The sequence below is a fragment of the Carassius auratus genome, unplaced genomic scaffold, assembly GCF_003368295.1.
Source record: "Carassius auratus strain Wakin unplaced genomic scaffold, ASM336829v1 scaf_tig00021008, whole genome shotgun sequence".
In the NCBI taxonomy this organism is placed as follows: domain Eukaryota; kingdom Metazoa; phylum Chordata; class Actinopteri; order Cypriniformes; family Cyprinidae; genus Carassius; species Carassius auratus.
In genome coordinates this window covers 483,367-504,686 of record NW_020525078.1, presented here as the reverse complement: position 1 = coordinate 504,686, position 21,320 = coordinate 483,367, and the positions used below count along the sequence as shown (strand labels likewise).

The 21,320-nt window shown below is 36.2% G+C and overlaps 1 protein-coding gene across 1 annotated transcript in view; it reads left to right on the top strand.

Moving 5' to 3' along the window:
- Positions 1-20,121, top strand: part of LOC113076716 (TBC1 domain family member 9-like) — a 36,097-nt gene extending 15,976 nt beyond the window's left edge. The window contains exons 9-21 of the mRNA XM_026249407.1: positions 7,048-7,198; positions 8,735-8,949; positions 9,029-9,146; positions 10,418-10,703; positions 14,089-14,218; positions 14,307-14,405; positions 14,478-14,546; positions 14,804-15,044; positions 17,121-17,186; positions 17,559-17,645; positions 17,766-17,834; positions 17,924-18,027; positions 19,229-20,121. Of these exons, the coding sequence (XP_026105192.1) occupies positions 7,048-7,198; positions 8,735-8,949; positions 9,029-9,146; positions 10,418-10,703; positions 14,089-14,218; positions 14,307-14,405; positions 14,478-14,546; positions 14,804-15,044; positions 17,121-17,186; positions 17,559-17,645; positions 17,766-17,834; positions 17,924-18,027; positions 19,229-19,840 (2,247 nt within the window). The 3' untranslated portion in view covers positions 19,841-20,121. The remainder of the gene's footprint in view (positions 1-7,047; positions 7,199-8,734; positions 8,950-9,028; positions 9,147-10,417; positions 10,704-14,088; positions 14,219-14,306; positions 14,406-14,477; positions 14,547-14,803; positions 15,045-17,120; positions 17,187-17,558; positions 17,646-17,765; positions 17,835-17,923; positions 18,028-19,228) is intronic.
- Positions 20,122-21,320: the final 1,199 nt, after the last annotated feature.

Sequence of the window (21,320 nt, the reverse complement as noted above, 5' to 3'; positions counted from 1 at the left end):
ATCACGGACAAGATTATTTCAAAACACATAATAGCTAAGCGAATATAAACGAAAACAGCCACGTGAACATAAACTGTTGGGAAATATATCTGAAGTGGATCTACTGGATTTGAATATTAAGTGACAGCATATACCAGCTGCTTCTGTCTTCAATTTTAATCTATATAAAAAATGAAATTCATTCATCTTGGCTGCTTTTTTAATGTGTGTACGTATTTATTTATTATTTTGCTCTAACAAGAATGAATCTATATTTAATTAAATCAATTACATTTTATTTTACATTTGATTTGTCCATTTCTGCATCTAAACGCCTAAAAACATAAAACATGCTCTATTATACTATTGTTAGCAATTTCTTTATCGTCCAATTTATCTGGTGTACACACTTTTATTTTCATAATAAACTTGTTTGTTAGATTATACACAGTTACAGTGGTCTATAATAAATATTAACAGGTTTTATTCAAGCTGTTTAGAATGATTGCAGTAGGCTAATTTTTTTAAATGTAAATCCAAAAAAAAAAAAAAAAATTAATAAAAAACATTGGAAAACAATAACTGTTGTACTTTTTTATACATTTTTGTATAATTTCATAGTTTATGCATTATAGTTATGAAAACAAATAAATGTAGCCACTCACATAGAAATAGGCTTTATCCTTTTCTGACAGTTTTAGGGATTTTTAAAAATCCTAAAAAACCTTATTTGTGCTGCAAATAATAATTTCAAACTCAAAAAGTAAATAGTCAGTTCATGCTTTATAAAGCCTTGTCCCAATATTAATAGTCAGTAGTAAGCAGTTTATAAATACAGCTATAAATAGCTTGTTTTTGGTTTATAAGCACATTTATTAAAAAGGAGAGTAAAGGATCAGTTATCTTCCTATGAAAAATAAAAAAATAAAAATAAACAAACAACAACACAGATAGATACAGAACTCAGAAATTCTATTGTGGATTTATGATAAAATCAGCCTGTAAATGATTTCATACTCCTCCAAGAAGACACAAGTAGTTCACACCAAACTTTTTTTAACATGAAGCCAATATACTGAGATGTTAAATTGTGAATGGGTTTAGGATAGCTTAAATGGTGTGGCCATAGCGATTTATTAAAGTAACATAAAAAAATACAATACTTATTTTACTATATCTTTAAATTTTTTCATTCCAAACTCTTCATAATTTTTTATATACGTCGAAGTCATCATTTGAAGGAAGCACAGTAAGTTTCATAGCTTTATCATTTTCAAGAGCCAGCATAAAATTAAAACTATCATAACTTATAAATGAAGCTTGCAATTCTTAGTACCAATAAAGGCCACCAGATGGAGGTATAGGATTACTTTTAAATAATTATTGTAGAAACAAGTATGATTTAAATCATTTATAGAAATCTTTCAAAGAAAAATAATATGAATTTTATGTATTTTACTGATAAAATGACCCTCACTTAATTAGAATAACAAGCTGAAATATTGTGAACTGTATATTAAGAATAATTCTTTATAGGCTTTATGGACAGACACGTTTTGAGTGACTCTTGAAGGATCAGCACCACATCCTCTTTTACCACTTTTTAAAGAATTTATCTTACAGAACAGATGCAAATTTATTTTGGATAGCTTGAATGGTTTTGTCGTGGTGATTTTTTGAAATAACAGTAAAAAAGTAACCAGTAAATGTCTTTTATTTTTTTAAAGTGCAGCTTCTAAACACTTCTAAAAAATTTACACATAGAAGACAAGTCATTCTGAGGAAATATGCATAGTTTCATGACTATACAACACTATATGGATGATAGAAAATTAAAAAACTATCATACATCTGATGTCACTCTGTCCCTCTGTCACAGTGGGTAGTGTGTGTGTGTGTGTGTGTGTGTGTGTGTGCGTGTTTGTTTGTGTGTGTGTTAAGTGAATTAGGTGTGAAACTATCAGGGAACATTTAGTCTCCAGCGCCAACATTTTACAGAACTGCCACTTTCCTGGAGTCTCAGAATTACTCGGTGTCAGGTTCTGAGAGATCTAAGATTCCAAAAAATGATTTAATTAGAATACCATGAAGTATTGTGAAATACTAAATATTAAGGCTTTATATATAGGCTTTATGAACTGATTAGAGTGACTCGTGAAGGACCAGCACCACCTCCTCTTGTTCGATGGTTTGAGGAATATATCTTCCAGAATCCGGGATTAAGATTTAGGAGCTCATTTTTATTCCACCTCCTTTCCTGAAAAGTCTGTCTTGCAGAATTGACTAAAAATTAATCTTCACATTAATTCCTATTTATTTTGCAATTCTTTTTGTCAGTTCTTCTTGACCTGTTTTTCTTCTTCTTCTTTTCTGACCTCATGACCCAGTCAGCATTTTTTGTACAATGGTCAAGTCTTAACTTATCCATTTCTGTTATTGCATTTGTGTTTGATATTTATCATGGGTATTTCATAATTTTCGACTTTACAGTTTGAGTTAAAACTCTTTTTTAGCGCATTTCATCTGTAAAAGAAAACATGCCTAATAATTCTGCACACATGAATATAAGGAGTTTTTCTCTTCCAGCTTTCCTGGACTATTGTATAGCACTCATAAATGATTAAATAAAAAATAATGGTAGTTATTAAGATTGATATGGTTTGGAATTGGTAAAATGTGCTTGGAAAAAAATCACAATAAAACAATGTTTTAATGTTTAAGTTTGGAATATTAACTGACATGAATGAATGCTATATAAATATTGTTCATGTCAACATAATGTTTATAAATGGAATCTTATTGTAAAGTGTTACTAAAGTTATATATATATATATATATTGTTCTGTGAATGTGATTTTAAAGTCTAGATGATTCGGATTAACCCTTTAACTGCCATATCCTTTAAAACCTCACTGCCAGAGGGATATTGTGAATGCATGTGCCCGCTGGGCACAGCTTACCTGATGCCACCGGGGTGGCGATGGCATTGGTGGCTTGAGCCCGCCATCGCTGCTTGCAGCTATATTTATTTTTATTTTTTATGAACCTTCTGGGGGTTTTTGGGGGCCTTAACATACTCAAAAACTCTTGAAAATTGGCACACACATTGGAACCTGCGGCCATCAGGACGCCACAGAGGCTGGGACCCGGGCGTGGCACAGGGGCTCTACAGCGCCCCCTGGAACACAGTCAGAAACCTTAAACCATAGCTCACACACACTTGCATGTATTTATATGAAACTCAGTACACTTATAGATCTCATTGAGCTGAACAACTTTTGCGCTCTATGTCATAGGCTCCGCCCAACAGGAAGTCAGCTATTCAGGGCTGTTTAAAAAAAGCATGCTCTGGAATTTGAAATACTCCTCTGAGGACTTTCAACCGTTTGCTTCGAAACTCGGTGAACATGAGCTCAAGACATTGGGGATGAAAAATTGCGAGGGGATTTTTGATATCTCGAAGGGTTTGCCCGTGGCGTGGCGTTGAATTTAGGGCAAAAAATTAGAAACAGGAAATGCCTAATAACATCCACATACATTACCTGAGTTTGATCAAACTTCATCGGTTTGTTCGAAGTATGATACCGATCGTATACATGTGACTATTAAGAGTCAACGTTTATAGCGCCACCAACTGGCAGCAGGAAATTGAGTCATTTTCAAAATGCTTTGAATTCAGCATCTTATTTTTACTCGATTTGCTTCAAACTTCATCAGAATAATGACAAAACATGGCCGATGTAAACCTGTTGTGGGAATATTGATATCTTATATATTGTTGCCATGGCAACGTGTCAAACGTGAATATTCTGTTATGGTGATTTTGAGGCAGATAACAACCTCAGATTTACATGAAACTCAAAACACATATCAGTATTATTGATAGCTAGACAATGGAAAAAGCTTTTACAATGGCGTGGAAGAGGCACTCTATAGCGCCACCTTTTGTTAAAAGTGGGGGGGTTAGTTTTAGCTACAGACACCAAACTCGGTACGTATATTGTTCTTATCAAGATGGACAACTTTCTAATTCACAGTTATCAGCTATGACCAACAGGAAGTCGGCTATTTTGATTTGAATATGGATTTTTGAAAAAAAATTGAGCTGTGATTTAATCCATACTCCTCAGAGGAAAAGTTCACTATACTCACCAAACTTTATCTACATGTTGCAAAAACATTGAGGAACTTAAATTGCAAACGGATTTTGGTTAGCTTGAACGGTTTTGTCGTGGTGATTTTTTGAAATGACAGTCAAAAAAGGAATCATTAACTGTCTTGTATTTTTAAATTGCAGCTTCCAAACACTTAAAAGCATTTTCTCATACAGAGATCAAATCATTCTGAGGAAATATGCATAGTTTCATGACTTTACGACACTGTATGATTAAAAGAAAATTAAAAAACTGTCAGACATCTCATCTCACTCTGTCCCTCTGTTTGAGGAATGTATGTGTGCTGACTGAGTGTGTGTGTGTGTGTGTGTGTGTGAGTGTGAGTGGGGGATGGGCATGAGCTGAGTGGCAGACAGACAGGGAGAGAGAGAGGGACTTAAACATCTCTTTAATCACCAGAAAAAAAAATATTATTTTAAATTGTTTTTGTTGTTGTTGTTGTTGCTAATTGTGCTGTTTTCATTACAGCTTAAGAAATATCTTAGGCCTTATTCTTTTCTGACATTTTCAGTTATAAAAAAAAATTCTAAAAATACTTATTTGTGCTGCAAATAATAATTTTAGTCCCACTTTATATTAGGTGGCCTTAACTACTATGTACTTACATAAAAAAATAAGTACAATGTACTTATTGTGTTCATATTGTATTTTAAAACACTTTTGCTGCTATTGAGGTGGGATAGGGGTAAGGTTAGGGAGAGGGTTGGAGGTATGGGTAAGTTTAAGGGTGGGTTAAGGTGTAAAGTATGGGTCAACAGTGTATTTATAAATGCAATTACAGAAATTAAATACAGATGTAATTACATGTAGTTTTTGTACAATGTAAAAACATGTATGTACACAATAAGTACATTGTACTAAATTATTAATTAAAATGTAAGTACATAGTAGTTAAGGCCACTTAATATAAAGTGGGTCCATAATTTCAAACTCATTTGATACTGACCTCTGACACCCTGTGATTGACATTAATCTGAATTTATATAATCTCATGGATGTAACAGTAAAACTGTTCAGCTCACAGATGACGACCAAGCTGTGATACAAGCAGAACTATTTCACAAATGCTTATAGGTCAATAAATTTATAACAAAACACTTTTAATTACTTAAGGATTTGGTAACAAATTAAAATAATGTCTCATTTTTTAACATTAGTAAATGCATTGGTAGATACCTACAAAATACCTACCACAAAGTCTCTTGGTAGGAAATCCGAATCCCAACAGGAAGTCGGTTATTTAGAATTTTCTCTGCAAAATTGGCATTGTTTTTGCCATTTTCAGGGGATGTACTTTAACAAACTCCTCCTGGAGATTTATTCAGATCACCACCAAACTTGGTCCATTAAATCTAAAGGCCTTTGCGATGTTAAATTGCCAAGATCTTGAGGTTTCGTTAAAGGGCGTGTCCATGGCGACCTGACAGATTTCGATGTTTCGCCATGAAAAAGGAAGTTGCTGTAACTCAGACATACAATGTCCAATCTGCCCCAAACTTCACATGTTAGATAAGACTTCTGCCCTTAAGAGAGCTACATGCCCATATTCAGTTATAGTCATAGCGCCACCTGCTGGCAACAGGAAGTGAAATGTTTTACGCTGCGACAAACTACTCCTAGAAATCTTTTGACATTAATGTATTTTTTGTGGTCAGTCTAATCTTAAGGCCTGAGCAATGTTAAATTGTGGAGATCTTGAGTTTTTGTTAAAGGGCGTGTCCATGGCGCCATGACAAAATTTGACGTCTCGCCACAGCAAGAGAAGTTGTTGTAACTGAGGCATAAAATGTTCAATCTTCCCCAAACTTCACATGTTCGATAAGAGTCCTGCCCTGAACACATCTGAAGGCCAATATTCCATTATAATGATAGCGCCACCTGCTGGCAACAGGAAGATTGGCACATATATGGAATAAACATTGATATATTCCACTTATATTTATGAGTTTAAATGCATGTTTCTCACCGTTCACATATTTACTAAAGCCACTCGCTGCCGGTGAGCCCGTGTGCGAGGGCCCGTTCATCGCTGCTTGCAGCTTTAATTATTCATTATTTTCATATAGTATTTCAGTTGACGTGTATTTTATTATATTACATAACCATTTCTAAATAATAAATGTATAATAATATACAAAATATTATTTTATTTTATATTGATAAATATTATTATTATTATTATTATTATTATTATTATATTATAAATAAAATAATTATATAAATATAATAATATACAAATATGAATTAAATATCTATATATACTTATTATTATTATTATTATTATTCATTATTTTCATATAGTATTTCAGTTAACGTATATTTTATTTAAAGTCATAAAAAAGGTTTTAGCCCTGGTGCGGTCACAGGTGTGTGTTTATCAGCATCTGAACGCACCTCGTCCAGTCAAAGGTCAAAGCCTGAAGTCAGATGCAGGTTATCGAGTTATTTTAACAGGACACACACAGGAAGTGCAACTGACGAGGAGGCCATGTACAGTTCATTTAGTTTGCTGACCCTGCAACAAATGACCTGAAAACCTGCTTATCCAAGTCATTCGCTTTAAAACTACTAGACTGTGTTCATTTAGTCACAGGATCAGTGCATGATAGAGAAATGCATGTTAATCTTGCAAAGATTTAAACATTTTGCATTCAGAATAATATTGTAGTCATATTTGCTTGCAAGGTTGTCTAATCTAAAGCTTTTGTATACATTAAATGCACCACATTTAAAATTTGAGAATAGAAAGTTAATGAAGTTCACGGTTCGCTGGCTTCTCTTCTTTGCCAGTGCTTATTTTTTAAAGTCCGAGTCTCCTACATCAGCACTTGTGAAGTTGAAGTCAGGGCAGCAGATGAGTCGTTCTCTTTATACTCTTTGTTTATGTTTTCAGGCTAAAGAGTTTCTGAAGGAGCAGGCCTGGAAGAATCACTTCACCGAGTTCGGCCAGGGAGTGTGTATGTACCGCACAGAGAAGACCAAAGAGCTGGTGCTGCAGGGCATCCCGGACAACATGAGAGGAGAGCTCTGGCTCCTGTTTTCTGGTGAGTCATGCGTCCCACAACAGACAGACGCAGCAGGGAGAACAACTAGACTGGATTCAGGCAAATAAATACAACGAACTAACCAGATAATTAGTCTTATCACCTTCTGTCTACTCATATCTGGTGTTGTTGATATCAGAGAGCCTGTGGCCAAATAGTTTCTACATTTATCTGTCATTTGGTTGAAGCTAGTCAGATTACATAGATATGCCAAGATGAATAAACTGTGTTAACCTCATTCTTCAAAAAGTGAGCGAAATATGCAGGAAAAGAAAATATGATCCAGACTACATTAAATATAATTTGCATGGAGCATGATGTATTTTATGCAACCAATTATTGTTCAAATATATATATTAAATAGTACTACGTATTACCTTTTGGAAAAAATAATAAATAATATATATATATATATATATATATATATATATATATATATATATATATATATATATATATAATATAATAAATAATGAAAATAAAAGGTTTGAATTTCAAGAACATATTTTATTGCACTTTTATGCAAAAAACAATTATCAGCACAAAAAAATGACCAGGAACAAAAATCTGAGCATGTTGAAAGGTGTTTACTCTCTTTTGCGTGTGCATGCACCTGTTTTGTTGTGCGGTTGTTTTGTGGTTCAGCGCACGTATCTGTGTGTCTAATACAGTACTGGTTCCTGTTTGTTAGATATGAGTGCCTTATTCAGAGTCACACATGCACACTTCAAAGCTGTCTAGACCAGTGCGGGAACTGAAACACATGACTGTGGTAGTAAACAAATAGCTGCTTTGTTTCCCTTCACAGTTTAGCAACATTACAATGTGATGAAATCACGGGATTGTAGTTACTTTGAAACTTGCGAATTTACACGCTTCCCTTGATTTAAAGCAGCTCCGCTTATGTTGAACTACTCGCATATATCTCTACACACACATGCATGTATATATTTAAAAAAGATATGTTACGTTTATACATTTTCAAATATTTATATATAGTATCAATTATATTAATATAAATATATGCATGGAAATATTTTAAAAATATATCATGCACCGTATTTAACTATAAGTTGCACTTTTTTTCATAGTTTGACTGGTCCTGCGACTTATAGTCAGGTGCGACTTATTTATCATAATTAATTTGACATGAACCAAAAGAAATGAACTAAGAGAAATGAACCAAGAGAAAACATTACCGTCTTCAGCCACCAGAGGGCGCTCTATGCTGCTCATTGCTCCTGTAGTCTACACTGAAAACATAGAGCGCCCTCTCGCGGCTGTAGACGGTAATGTTTTCTCTTGGTTCTAAATAAATGCGACTTATAGTCCAGTGCGACTTATATAAGTTTTTTTTCCACATCATGACGTATTTTTGGACTGATGCGGCCTATAGTCCGAATAATACGGTATGGGTGTGCACTTATATAAACATAATAAATACACACACATATATTATGTAAATAAAATGTTTATTTTGGATGTGATTAATTGTTTGACATTGCTGCTGTTAAGTGTGTATATTGGTGTGTCCAGGGGCGATTAATGAGATGGCCACTCATCCTGGTTATTATGAGGACCTGGTGGAGAAGTCGATGGGGAAGTATAATCTGGCCACCGAGGAGATCGAGAGAGACCTGCACCGCTCTCTTCCAGAGCATCCAGCCTTTCAGAACGAGATGGGCATCGCTGCCCTGCGTCGAGTCCTCACTGCGTACGCCTTCCGCAACCCCAACATCGGCTACTGCCAGGTGCGAAGCACAACAACACACCGTCTGCAGTAAGTGCACCCACAGCTTGCTCATAATGCCAGTCTGTCGTCCTCCACAGGCCATGAACATCGTGACCTCCGTCCTGCTGCTGTACGCTAAAGAGGAAGAGGCCTTCTGGCTGCTGGTGGCCTTATGTGAGCGCATGCTTCCCGACTACTACAACACCAGAGTCGTAGGTGAGCTCCTGCATCCTCCTGCTTCTCCAGTGCATCAGCGAGCCGCCAGATTTTGGATGCGTAACTCAATACTAGCAAATGTACAATGAATCAAATGACCACATGGACTAGTATCGGTGAATGTTCAACCACATAAGATCTTCTGCACATATCAGTTTTTTTATTAAATTGAAGAAATTTAGGCATAAATAAATTACAAAATAAAATAATTTAAAATTAAATAAAATTGGACTCATCATGGTCCAATGAAACAATTTTGTTTCGCAAATGTTAATAATAATAATAATAATTAAACTTTTTTAAGAAAGTTACATAATTCCTTTCTTGTGTTTCTTTCTCTTGTGTAAATATCTGTTATGCAGCACTTTGTTTGCCAAAAAGTGAAAGGAATTTTCATCTGATAACATTTTAAATTATTATGTTTTATACCTTCAATTGAGTACCACTATTTTGGATAATAAGTTTATATTAAATCATGAATCCAGAAAAAATTAAAACGCTGTTTTTGTAAAAATAAATTGAGTTGATTATACATGCTTTTTGATTATTAAAATGTAATTAATGTAATTAAACCGTTAAAATGGAATCTGGAAAACACTGAATTGGAAAAAATACAATGTTTTTAATAAAATAGGCCCTATTAATTGTAAAAGGTGTTATAAATTATTACATTTTCAAATTTTCATTTACTTAAACGATTAAACTAGAATCTACAAAATGTTCAATGGAAAACAGAATTAGGCAAAAAAAAAATTGTTTGAGATTTAAATTTGAGATTTTAAAACCTCAGTATTTCATACATACCTGACAACTTTTTTGTAAAAAAATTTAACTTCTAATGAATTGATGTTGAATTATGTATGTTTCATGATTTCAGTTAATCTCCAGGGAGATCAATGAGCACTGAGTGAGAGTGAGAGTGTGTGTGTGTGTGTGTGTGTGTGTGCTCTTGTTTTTGTGTCATATCAGGACACAACTTTGTATAATGACATGGGTATGACACAGGTATTACAAGGAGAGGGTGACTTATGAGACATAACCCATGTCCCCATTTTTCAAAACGCTTATAAATCATACAGAATGAGTTTTTTTGAGAAAGTAAAAATGCACAAAGTTTCCTGTGAGGGTTAGGGTTAGGTGTAGGGCCATAGAATATACAGTTTGAACAGTATAAAAACCATTACGCCTATGGGATGAACCCACTTTTCACAAAAACAAACGTGTGTGTGTCTGTGTGTGTGTGTGTGTGTGTGTGTGTGTGTGTGTCTCAGGTGCTCTGGTGGACCAGGGTGTGTTCGAGGAGCTGGCTCACGTCTACGTTCCTCAGCTGTACGACTGCATGCAGGCTCTGAGTGTCATCTCCACCATCTCTCTGTCCTGGTTCCTCACGCTCTTCCTGTCCGTCATGCCCTTCGAGAGCGCCGTGGTGGTGGTCGACTGCTTCTTCTACGAGGGCATCAAGGTCATCTTCCAGCTAGCGCTGTCGGTGCTCGACGCTAACATCCATCAGCTGCTGAGCTGCAAAGATGACGGAGAGGCCATGACCATCCTGGGCAGGTAGGAGAACCACACACTAGTGTGATATACTTCATAATGAGTGTGTTGTAGTATGCATAGTGTTCTGCATAAAGGATGTACTGTTCTGCAAAGTCATAAGCGGGATAGTATATACAGGGTCCCCGCGGGTCCTTAAAAAGTCTTGAAATGTCTTAAATACAATTTTCGATTTTTAAGGTCTTAAAATGTCTTGAATCCTGGAATTTTCCATATGAATGTCTTAAATTTCATGTGGGATCTTAAATTTCATGTCCGACTCGTCATTTTTATTTATTTTTTCGACCGCAATTTGACCAGCGCAACATTTGGGGACAGCACTTCGTGGGTGCAACCTGCATCATTCCATAGGTGACATACGAGTAAGTGATTGATGAACGCGTTGCGTTGATGGTTCGCCACCACGGCAGTTTGCGAAATCGCAAGCATGGGCAAAGACGATAAAGCTGTGGACAAGACCACGATTGTCAGGTCTCGCTATCTTGGTTCTCAGTTTTTGAGCCCCTCAACGGCAGAAGACTTGCTGGAGCACTTTAAGGTAAGACTCTAAAAGTAACATTTAAAATTATTTGAATATGTTAAAATGCTTCATGTGTTTTTGTTATTTCCTAATGAATATTTGGGACAATATATCGATGCGTCACAATTCTTGGATTGATTTAAATTTTTTCCGAATGCGTTGCGAATTGATTCTGAGCTTAGTTTTTGCAGATGGCGCTCTAGGCTAGTTTTTAACCGAACACTCAAATGCTCACGACGAAGAGCGCTCGTGAGTTCTGCTCGGTTCTGCTGAGTCTGAGTATGTAATTGATATATTGCTTTAATGACGCGAGATTAATGTAAATGCCCCACTGCAAACACCCTTGTACTTCGCTTCAACCTTTTCGAACTTTATTAATTATTATTTTATAGTAGGTTCAAGTGGTGTGTGTAAGGCATATAAATCACGCAGTGGCATCTGCTGTTAAAAACTAAACTAAGAATCGATTCGAGAGAGAATCGAAATGCATTCAGAAAAATTGGAATCGATCCAGAATAATTTCTCGATTCAAAATGCATCGATATATTGTCCCAGCCAATCAGTTAAAAAAAAATGTGTGGGTGGGTGACATCTAGGCATAGGACTACTGCATTATGGATGGAAGGCAGTGCTGTAAATAACTTTATTGTATAAAGCATTCAATATGCATTATGCTTCTTGCATATTTTTTATGTGAAAAGTAAAATTGAATTGAATTAAATAATGTAGCCCAGTTCATAATTAGACTCCAAATATCTGTTTTGTGCTTCTCAATTTTAGGTTAACAACGTTGACACTGAACCCTATCACATAGGCCCAATTTGTGAGCATTCACTATTATGGCTAAACTTGTTTCTCAAACATTTTTTCTTTCAAATCAAGGACCACTTAGCCAATTAAAAAAAAAAAAAAAACGACATATTTGGCTTAATGATCATCCCTAATGCATGTAAAAATGCAGGCCATTTTAGTCTTCTGAAACCATGGCTAACTTCACCTGCTAATAATGTGCATGATTAGAAAACAAGTCATGAGAAGTGAATGAACATTTTATCATTCTTGAGGTGGACTTTGTTTTGATTTTATTTTTTTATAATTTCAGGAGGGCACCAAGGAACTTAATTTAAGGAACATGCTTTCTGTGTCAATGGATGGACCCACAGTAAATTGGAAAGTCGTGGATCTCCTACAACTGGAACATGCAATAAATTTCTGATCCTGATCTTTCCTACAATTGTCTGTCATTCATTAGGTCTATGCATAGATTATTGAATGTGCTTGCATTTATCTGTGTCTGAAATGACATAGAAAACACTAATCAGACCCTGAACAACATTTTCTTGGGGGAGAACCCCTAAACCCAGCTCAAGGCTATTAGGCAGCAACATTTAACCATAATTTAGATCAAGTATGATGAAAATGGCTTTTGTAATGTCCTGGGGCTGTCTTCCATGTCTTTTTCAAACTGCTATGAGGGGCCAGAATTTAGAAATTACCTGAAGTACCTTAAAGGCTGAAAGTTTATACATAGTCAACCATGTAAGGTTTGTAAGGTCAATCAGCACTTGGTATAAAAGTTTCCGCGCCCCTTTGACCTGTCTTGAGCGTGGTTGTGATGTGTTGTGCCACACTAATGCTTCGCCACATCAATCTGTGTTGTCGGACTGAACATTTTCCTGTTTTTTTTTTTGTTTAGATAAAGTCTTAAATTTTCCTTTTAGAGGACTTAAAAAGGTCTTAAAAGTCATTAAATTTGCTGTTAAAAAATGTGAAGATACCCTGTATATAACATACTGCGAATTAAGCGAATGTTATATACTACATAGTGAGTGTATAGTCTGAATGTGTAGGGACTGTTGTGTAGTACATGTATGTGTATGTAGAGTACTATATAGCGACTATACTTTAGTATGTAGTGTACTACAAAGTGACTAGAAAGGGACTATAGTACTACATAGGGACTATACTTTAGTATGTAGTGTACTACAAAGTGACTAGAAAGGGACTATAGTACTACATAGGGACTATACTTTAGTATGTAGTGTACTACAAAGTGACTAAATTGTAATGTGTGTGTGTGTGTGTGTATACTGTGCACTACAAAGGGACTATAATGTAATGTGTATATAGTATACTAGAAAGGGACTATAGTACTACATAGGGACTATACTTTAGTATGTAGTGTACTACAAAGTGACTAAATTGTAGTGTGTGTGTGTGTGTGTAATTTGTACTACAAAGGGACTATAATGTAATATGTGTATATGGCATACTAGAAAGGGACTAAATTGTAATGTGTGTGTGTGTGTGTGTACTGTGTACTACAAAGGGACTATGATGTAATATGTCTATATAGCATACTAGAAAGGGACTATAGTACTACATAGGGACTGTACTTTAGTATGTAGTGTACTACAAAGTGACTAAATTGTAATGTGTGTGTATAGTGTGGGACTATACTGTGAAATATTGTGTACTACAAAGGGATTTTTCCGTAGTCTGTGTGTATATTATTATTAATAAATATTTATTTGAAAAGGGACTGTGTACAATCTTAACATAAATGTTTCCACTTCATGCATTGTACTGAATTTAGCCAATGTCTAGTTTTTATCCGCGGTCCCTTGGCAGGTAATCACGGTCACAGATAAACATAAGAACAAAACATCAAACACATACAGTACAGTAATACTTATACACACATATAGTGTACTAAACAGGGTATATGTGTGTGTATTTATAGTATACTACAGTATATATGGAATGGCAGGATCTATGTATGAAACGGTGATGATGATGGTGCAGATTTTCTTCTTTCTGCTGTCTCATATGAGTGTGTGTGTGTGTGTTTGTGTATGTGTGTTGTAGGTATCTGGACAGCGTGACCAATAAGGACAGCACTCTTCCTCCAATCCCTCATCTTCACTCTCTCCTGACGGATAACGGCGAGCCTCATCCCGAGGTGGACATCTTCAAACTGGTGCGCAGCTCCTATGAGGTGCGTTCAGCTCCAGGTCTCAGCTTCTATATCATAAAGTGTGTTCACGTGTTGTTGCGTGTTTGCTGATGTTCACTGTGATCTGCAGAAGTTCGGCTCCATCCGGGCGGATGTGATTGAGCAGATGCGTTTCAAACAGAGGCTGAGAGTGATCCAGGCCATTGAGGACACCACCAAACGCAATGTGGTAATCAGACAGTACTAGTGTAGTATTAGCCCTCATCCGGAGGATCTGGGAGCTTAATATCTTTGATTGCAGGTGCGCACCATCGTGACGGAGACACCCTTCAGCATCGATGAGCTGGAGGAGCTCTATTCACTCTTTAAGGTCAGTCACATCACATGATGAGGTCATGAATCAGCCGTACAGTAGCATGTTTACAGCGAGGGTGCTGTGATTTCAGATAATGCAGGATCTGATAGATGGATCGTGTGTGTTAATATATTGCAGATGGTTGAGTTTTATGAATATAAGAAATATGTGTGCCTGGTAGACAGTAAAACAAATGAAACACATTAGTTATGACCACTGCCCTCACTTTAACTGACTGTGTAACATGAGTGTCCTGTATCTGTGACCGTCAGGCTGAGCATCTGACCAGCTGTTACTGGGGCAGCACCAGTAACCCCATGAGCCGGCACGACCCGAGCCTGCCGTACCTGGAGCAGTACCGCATGGATCTGGAGCAGTTCAAAGTGCTGTTTGCGCTGCTCTTCCCCTGGGCCTGCGGCACACACACGGACGACCTGGCCCTGCGCGTCTTCCGTCTGCTCGACCACAACGCAGACACACTCATCAACTTCAGAGAGTTCATCTGCGGCCTCAGTGAGTGCACTTTATCATGACCAATCCCATGTTTGAAGGTGCAATCTTTTCTTTCCATTTATATATATGTATATAGTACAGACCAAAAGTTTGGAAACATTACTATTTTTAATGTTTTTGAAAGAAGTTTCTTCTGCTCATCAAGCCGGCAGCCATATCACCCTGGAGCCCAAGACCGGTTGCCCACTAAAGCTAAGCAGGGCTGAGCCTGGTCAGTACCTGGATGGGAGACCTCCTGAGAAAACTAGGTTGCTGCTGGAAGAGGTGCTAGTGAGGCCAGCAGGGGGTGCTCACCCTGTGGTCTGTGTGGGTCCTAGCGCCCCAGTGTAGTGATGGGGACACTATACTGTCAAAAAGCACCGTCCTTCGGATGAGACGTTAAACCGAGGTCCTGACTCTCTGTGGTTATTAAAAAACCCAGGATGTCTTTCGTAAAGAGTAGAGGTGTGACCTCGGCATCCTGGCTAAATTCGCCCATTGGCCTCTGACCATCATGGCCTCCTAACAATCCCCATATCTGCTGTTTGGCTTCATCACTCTGTCTCCTCTCCACCAGTAAGCTGGAGTGTGGTGGGCGTTCTGGCGCACTATGGCTGCCGTCGCATCATCCAGGTGGATGCTGCACACTGGTGGTGGATGAGGAGATACCCCCTAACTATGTAAGCGCTTTGAGTGTCTAGAAAAGCGCTATATAAATGTAAAGAATTATTATTATTATTATTATTATTTGATCAAAAATACAGAAAAAAACTGTAATATTGTGATATATTATTACAATTTAAAATAATTGTTTTTCAATTTATTATACTTTAAATTATCATTTATTTCTGTGATGCAAAGCTGAATTTTTAGGATCATTATTACATGATCCTTTAGAAATCATTCTAATATGATGATTCATTATCAAAGTTGGAAACAGTTCTGCTGCTTCATATTTTTTCAGAACAAGTGATACTTTTTTTAGGATACTTTGATGAATAAAAAGTTTAAAAAAAATAAAAATAAAATAAAGCTATGTTTTTAAAATATAAATATTTTGTAAAAACAATATACACTACTGGTCAGTAATTTGGGGTCAGTAATTTTTTTTTTCTTCTTTTTAAATAAAATCAATACTTTTATTCAGCAAGGATGTTAAATTGATAAATAGTGATAGTAAAGAAAATATATTATTAGAATATATATTATTAGAATTTTTATTTATTTATTTTGAATAAATGCAGTTCTTTTGAACCTTTTATTCATCAAATATATTAGACAGCAGAACTGTTTCCAACACTCATAATAAATCAGAATATCAGAATGATTTCTAAATGATCATGTGATAGACTGGATGTTACATGTGACACTGAAGGCTGGAGTAATGATGCTGAAAATACAGCTTTGCATCACAGGAATAAATTATTTTTTTAAGTATATTCAAATAAAAAAACTATTATTTTATGTTGTAATAATATTTAACAATATTACTGTTTTTTTCTGTATTTTTGTTAAAATGAGCAGAAGAAACTTTTTTTCAAAAACATTAAACATTAAACATTAAAAAAATAGTAATGTTTCCAAACTTTTGGTCTGTACTGTATACATATATATATATATATAATGTATATGTATATGTATGTATGTATGTATGTATAACGGCTTCTAGAACAAGAAAAATGCAGGGCAGGATTTAATCTTGATCCTTCTGGAATGGATTGTCTTGTTGGATCACTGCAGAAGAGAAGACATGTTGTTGCAAGAGGGAGGGAGAGTCATTTTGGTTAAAGATGATGAGGGGATATGCATTATAAAAAAAGTGATGTGCACTGATTAATTATTTATAATAAACTTACTTAATGCAATATTTCATTTAAAAAAAAAAAAAGACATTTATTTTGATTTTGAAGTAAAAAAAAAAAAAAAAAAAGCTATATTTTGACCCAAAAATCTATAAGTGGACCCTAGGGTAAAAATAAATTTATATGTGCATATTATTTAAAAATGTAAAAACATTTAAATTCAGACTACATATAGTGTATAAAGTTGTTTGATTTTATACACATTTAAAATGATTAATTTGCTTTCTTTTGTTAGGTGTCCTGTGTCACGGTGACCTGACGGAAAAACTCAAATTTCTGTATAAGATTCACGTACTTCCAGGTGAGTGTAAAAGAGAAAATAAAGTGTGAAACATTGTTAACATGGTGCTAGAAATGAATACAGTTCAGACTTATTTTCAGCTTTTCATATTGACTTGTTTGCCTTTGCACATATATGCATGATACCTGTAAGAATATTAGTTGTGAGCGGAAATATGGATATAAAGCAGAATTGAAAGTAAAGATGGATGTTTTCAATTACTTTACGTTGTCACAAACATGTCAAATTTAACAACTAATAAAAAGAATGATCCTTAAAGAAGACTCAAGGAAATGCAGCTTAATTATAATGTCTAGTTGCATGTTTTGTGATTAGGTGTTATTATCTGAAATCTGAGCTCTAGAAGAGACTGAATGTTGATGTTGTTTTCAGAGTTGCATCATGAGCAGGAGGAGCCCGACTCGGCGTGTGAAGCCACGCAGTATTTTTTTGAGGACATCACCCCAGAGACCTCCAGCGGTACTCCTGCATGCTCACACAGAATAGATTGCTGCACTGAAATAACTGTGTAAATGATGCTTGATGCCTAGTCCAGAGACTGTGGTCACCGGTGCTGATGCTTTGACCTCTCGTTGACAGGCCTCGACCAGAAGAACAGAGCCGAGAAGGATGAAGGTTTTGTAGGAGTCACCTTTAAAAGTGAAAGAGGTGGGAGAAAACATCCTCTTCTTTGAATCAGAGCTGATGTTTGATGTTGGAGAGCTGTTTAAATGTGCAACACTCTGTCTTCGGTGTAGTAAAGAAAATGCAGACTCCAGATTACCGCACGTACATGCGCCTGTGGAACCAGGAGACCAAAGAAAAGTTAGAGAACATGAAGGACCTGCCCAAACTCAACCAGGTACATCGGGAGACTTCATCAGTGTAGCTCCTGTTAAAACAACATCGTTCTCTGTTCAAAACCCATCCAAGGTCGAGGGAAGACACTTCAGAGTCAGAAAATAAACCTTTTCTTTCTTCTAAGTGCATTGCACAATGAGACCAAAAATGTGAATTAAATGAAGAGACATTTAAAATTCATGATCATATAAACCTGATAAACTGTCGATGGAAAATGTGTTAAAAATATGCAGTAACTCATGTATATTGTCAAGAATTATTAATGAAATAATAATAAAAAAATGATATAGTAACAAACAATATTATTATTATTAATTCTAGTTGTAGTAGTAGTAGTATAGATTATTTTTAAATGAATAAATATTTTAGGTACAACTTTATATAATTTAGGTTTTATATACATTTGAAGTCAAAATATTACATACGCCGTGCAGAATCAGCTAAATGTTAATTACTTTAACAAAATAATACGTTAAAGTATATGATAAGGGGAATCATAAAAAAATGCATGTTATTGTTTATTTAGTACTGAACTGAATAAGATATTTCACATAAAATATATTTACATAGTGTATAGTCCACAAGAGGAGAAAACTGTTTAATTTATAAAAAAAAAAAACTGACCCTGTTCAAAAGTTTACATCCCCTGATTCTGAATACTGTGTTGTTACCTGAACGATTCAAAGCTATGTTTTTTTATTTAGTTTAGTGATAGTTGTTCATGAGTCCCTTGTTTGTCCTGAACAGTGAAACTGTCTGCTGTTCTTCAGATGCATCCTTCAGCTCCCACAAATTATTTGGTTTTCCTCTTTTGTGTATTTGAACCCTTTCCAACAATGACTATGATTTTGAGATCCGTCTTTTCAAACTGAGGACATCCGAGGGACTCATATGCAACTATTACAGAAGCTTCAAACTAGAGCTCGCTGATGCTCCAGAAGATAAAAACCATGATCAGCTGAACAACATCAACCAAAAGAAGCAAAAGAGTATAAAAATAAAAAGATCAAATCATAGGAAAAAAGCTTTAAAATATATTTATTGTTTGATTTAAAATAGTACTCTCAAACGATTAATCGCGATTAATCGCATCCAAAATAAAAGTTTTTGTTTACTGTAATAAAGTAATAGTTACTTTACTTATTCCATTTAATCTGTAGCCTATTACGCTTCCAAAGCATCTGTTGTTTCTGCTTCTTCAGAGCCAGTTCATCGAGCTGTGCAAGACTCTCTACAACATGTTCAGTGAAGACCCCAGCGAGCAGGAGCTGTATCACGCCACGGCCACGGTCACCAGCCTGCTGCTGGAGATGGGAGAGGTGGGCAAGCTCTTCTCTAGTCCGGCTCACAAGACAGACGAGGAGAACGAGGACGAGCGCATGCCTGTCCCGAGCAAGAGCAAGCAGGAGCGCCATCAGCCGGAGGACTCCTCGCCCAAAGACACGGCCACGTCCTGCGCCATGCTCCTCTCCGACGACGACACCTCTGTGTCCTCCTACTCTGTCCTGAGCGCCGGCTCGCACGAGCTTCAGTGCGAGGACATCGCCGAGGACACCGTGCTCATACGCAGCGGCGCAGCGGCCGCCGGGCATCATGGGAGGAGGGCCGGTTTGCCTCACAGCGTCAGCGTCGATAAGGACTGGGCCATCACGTTTGAGCAGTTCCTGGCCTCGGTGCTCACCGAACAAGCTCTGGTGCAGTACTTTGAGAAACCTGTGGAGATCGCCGCGCGAATAACCAACGCCAAGAACGTCCGCAAGGTGGGACACCAACACATGTCCCTCAGTGACTACGAGATCTCGCTATCGGGCTAAAAACTGTTACAGGAGTAGTTATCCAAAACACAAGATTTGGACCTCGATTACTCACTTTTATGTTAATGCTAGTTTCTCCATACAATCTCTGTCGAGCGAAAACATGACAAGAAGCACCATAAAAATAGACTTGGACACTACACAGTGAGCTTTCTGAAGCCATACGCTAGCAACTTGAACAAACAACAAACCTCACATTTTATGACGTTTATGATGTTTCTTTTGTGATGTTTCATGGTCAGCTTGAAATGTTATATGCACTGTTTGATTTTATTATGCAGAAAACTGAATTAGTGTGATTTTGCTGTTTCCTGCAGTAAATCTCAATATCAAACGACGTGATATAAGACTTATTCACTACGTATTAAGTTTTTTAAGCCATATGCTAGCCGATAACGGTTTAGATTTAGTGCGTTTCTCACACAAACCTATTTTACCTACTTTAGATGTTTTGTAATAATCACATAAGCCACTTTTATGATGCTTCATTGTCATTTTTTGGAGCTGGAAATCTTCCTCAGGAGGTCAAAGTGTTTTATTTGACATTTTATGCAAGGCTTGCAACTTTTTCACCCCCCCCAAAAACCCTAATTGATGTATTTTCACTGTTTTCTAGCAGTGAACCTAAACGTCCAATGAAATAACATACTTGTGCACTATATAATGTGTTTTCTGAAGCCATAAGCTAGCAAATAATGGCTTAAATTTCAGTGTGTTTCACACAAAACCTGTTTTAGATGTTTATTGCCCATTTATATTATGTTTTAGTGTCCTTTTTGGAGCTTGAAATCTCCTTTCCATATTGAATGGAAATGAGCAGCCTGGACATTCGGCTAAATATCTCCTTTTGTGTTCTACCTTAAGAAACGCAGGTCTGGAACGACACAAAGATCAGCAAATGATGACAGAACTTTTATTTTTGGCAGACTGTCCCTTTAACTAAATCTGATCTGATCTCTTGAAACTTCAAAGGCTTGAGATGAGCTCGTTAGTGAGCGGACAGTAATGAGTTTTCCCAGACGCTTGTCTTTGATCTGAGGACAGAAGGACTGTGATGTGACCGACATGATGAGCTTTTTACCTGTACAAAGTCTGAGAGGACCTGGTGTATACTACGATGCGCTGGATGTACTTTATATACAGAAATGGTTACTAATAATATCTAATACAGTTAGATGTTTATCATAGTGTTTAGATTAGCTCACTAGTCCTGATTGGGATAAAACACATCCTTTAATCTGTATTATTGTTTTAAGTTCCAATAAAAGTATCTAAATCTCTTTAAAATATATATATATTAAGTGACTTAAGAAGCAAACTGTGTGCAAGAATCCTCAGTGGGGGATATTTAATTTAAATATTTATGCTAAAAAATATCTGTACATTTATTACGCCATTTATATGGAGTTGCTTCTCAAGTGTCTTCTCAAGATTTAGATATCTTTGCTTTGAAATGAGACGTAAATACAGATTAAGAGAA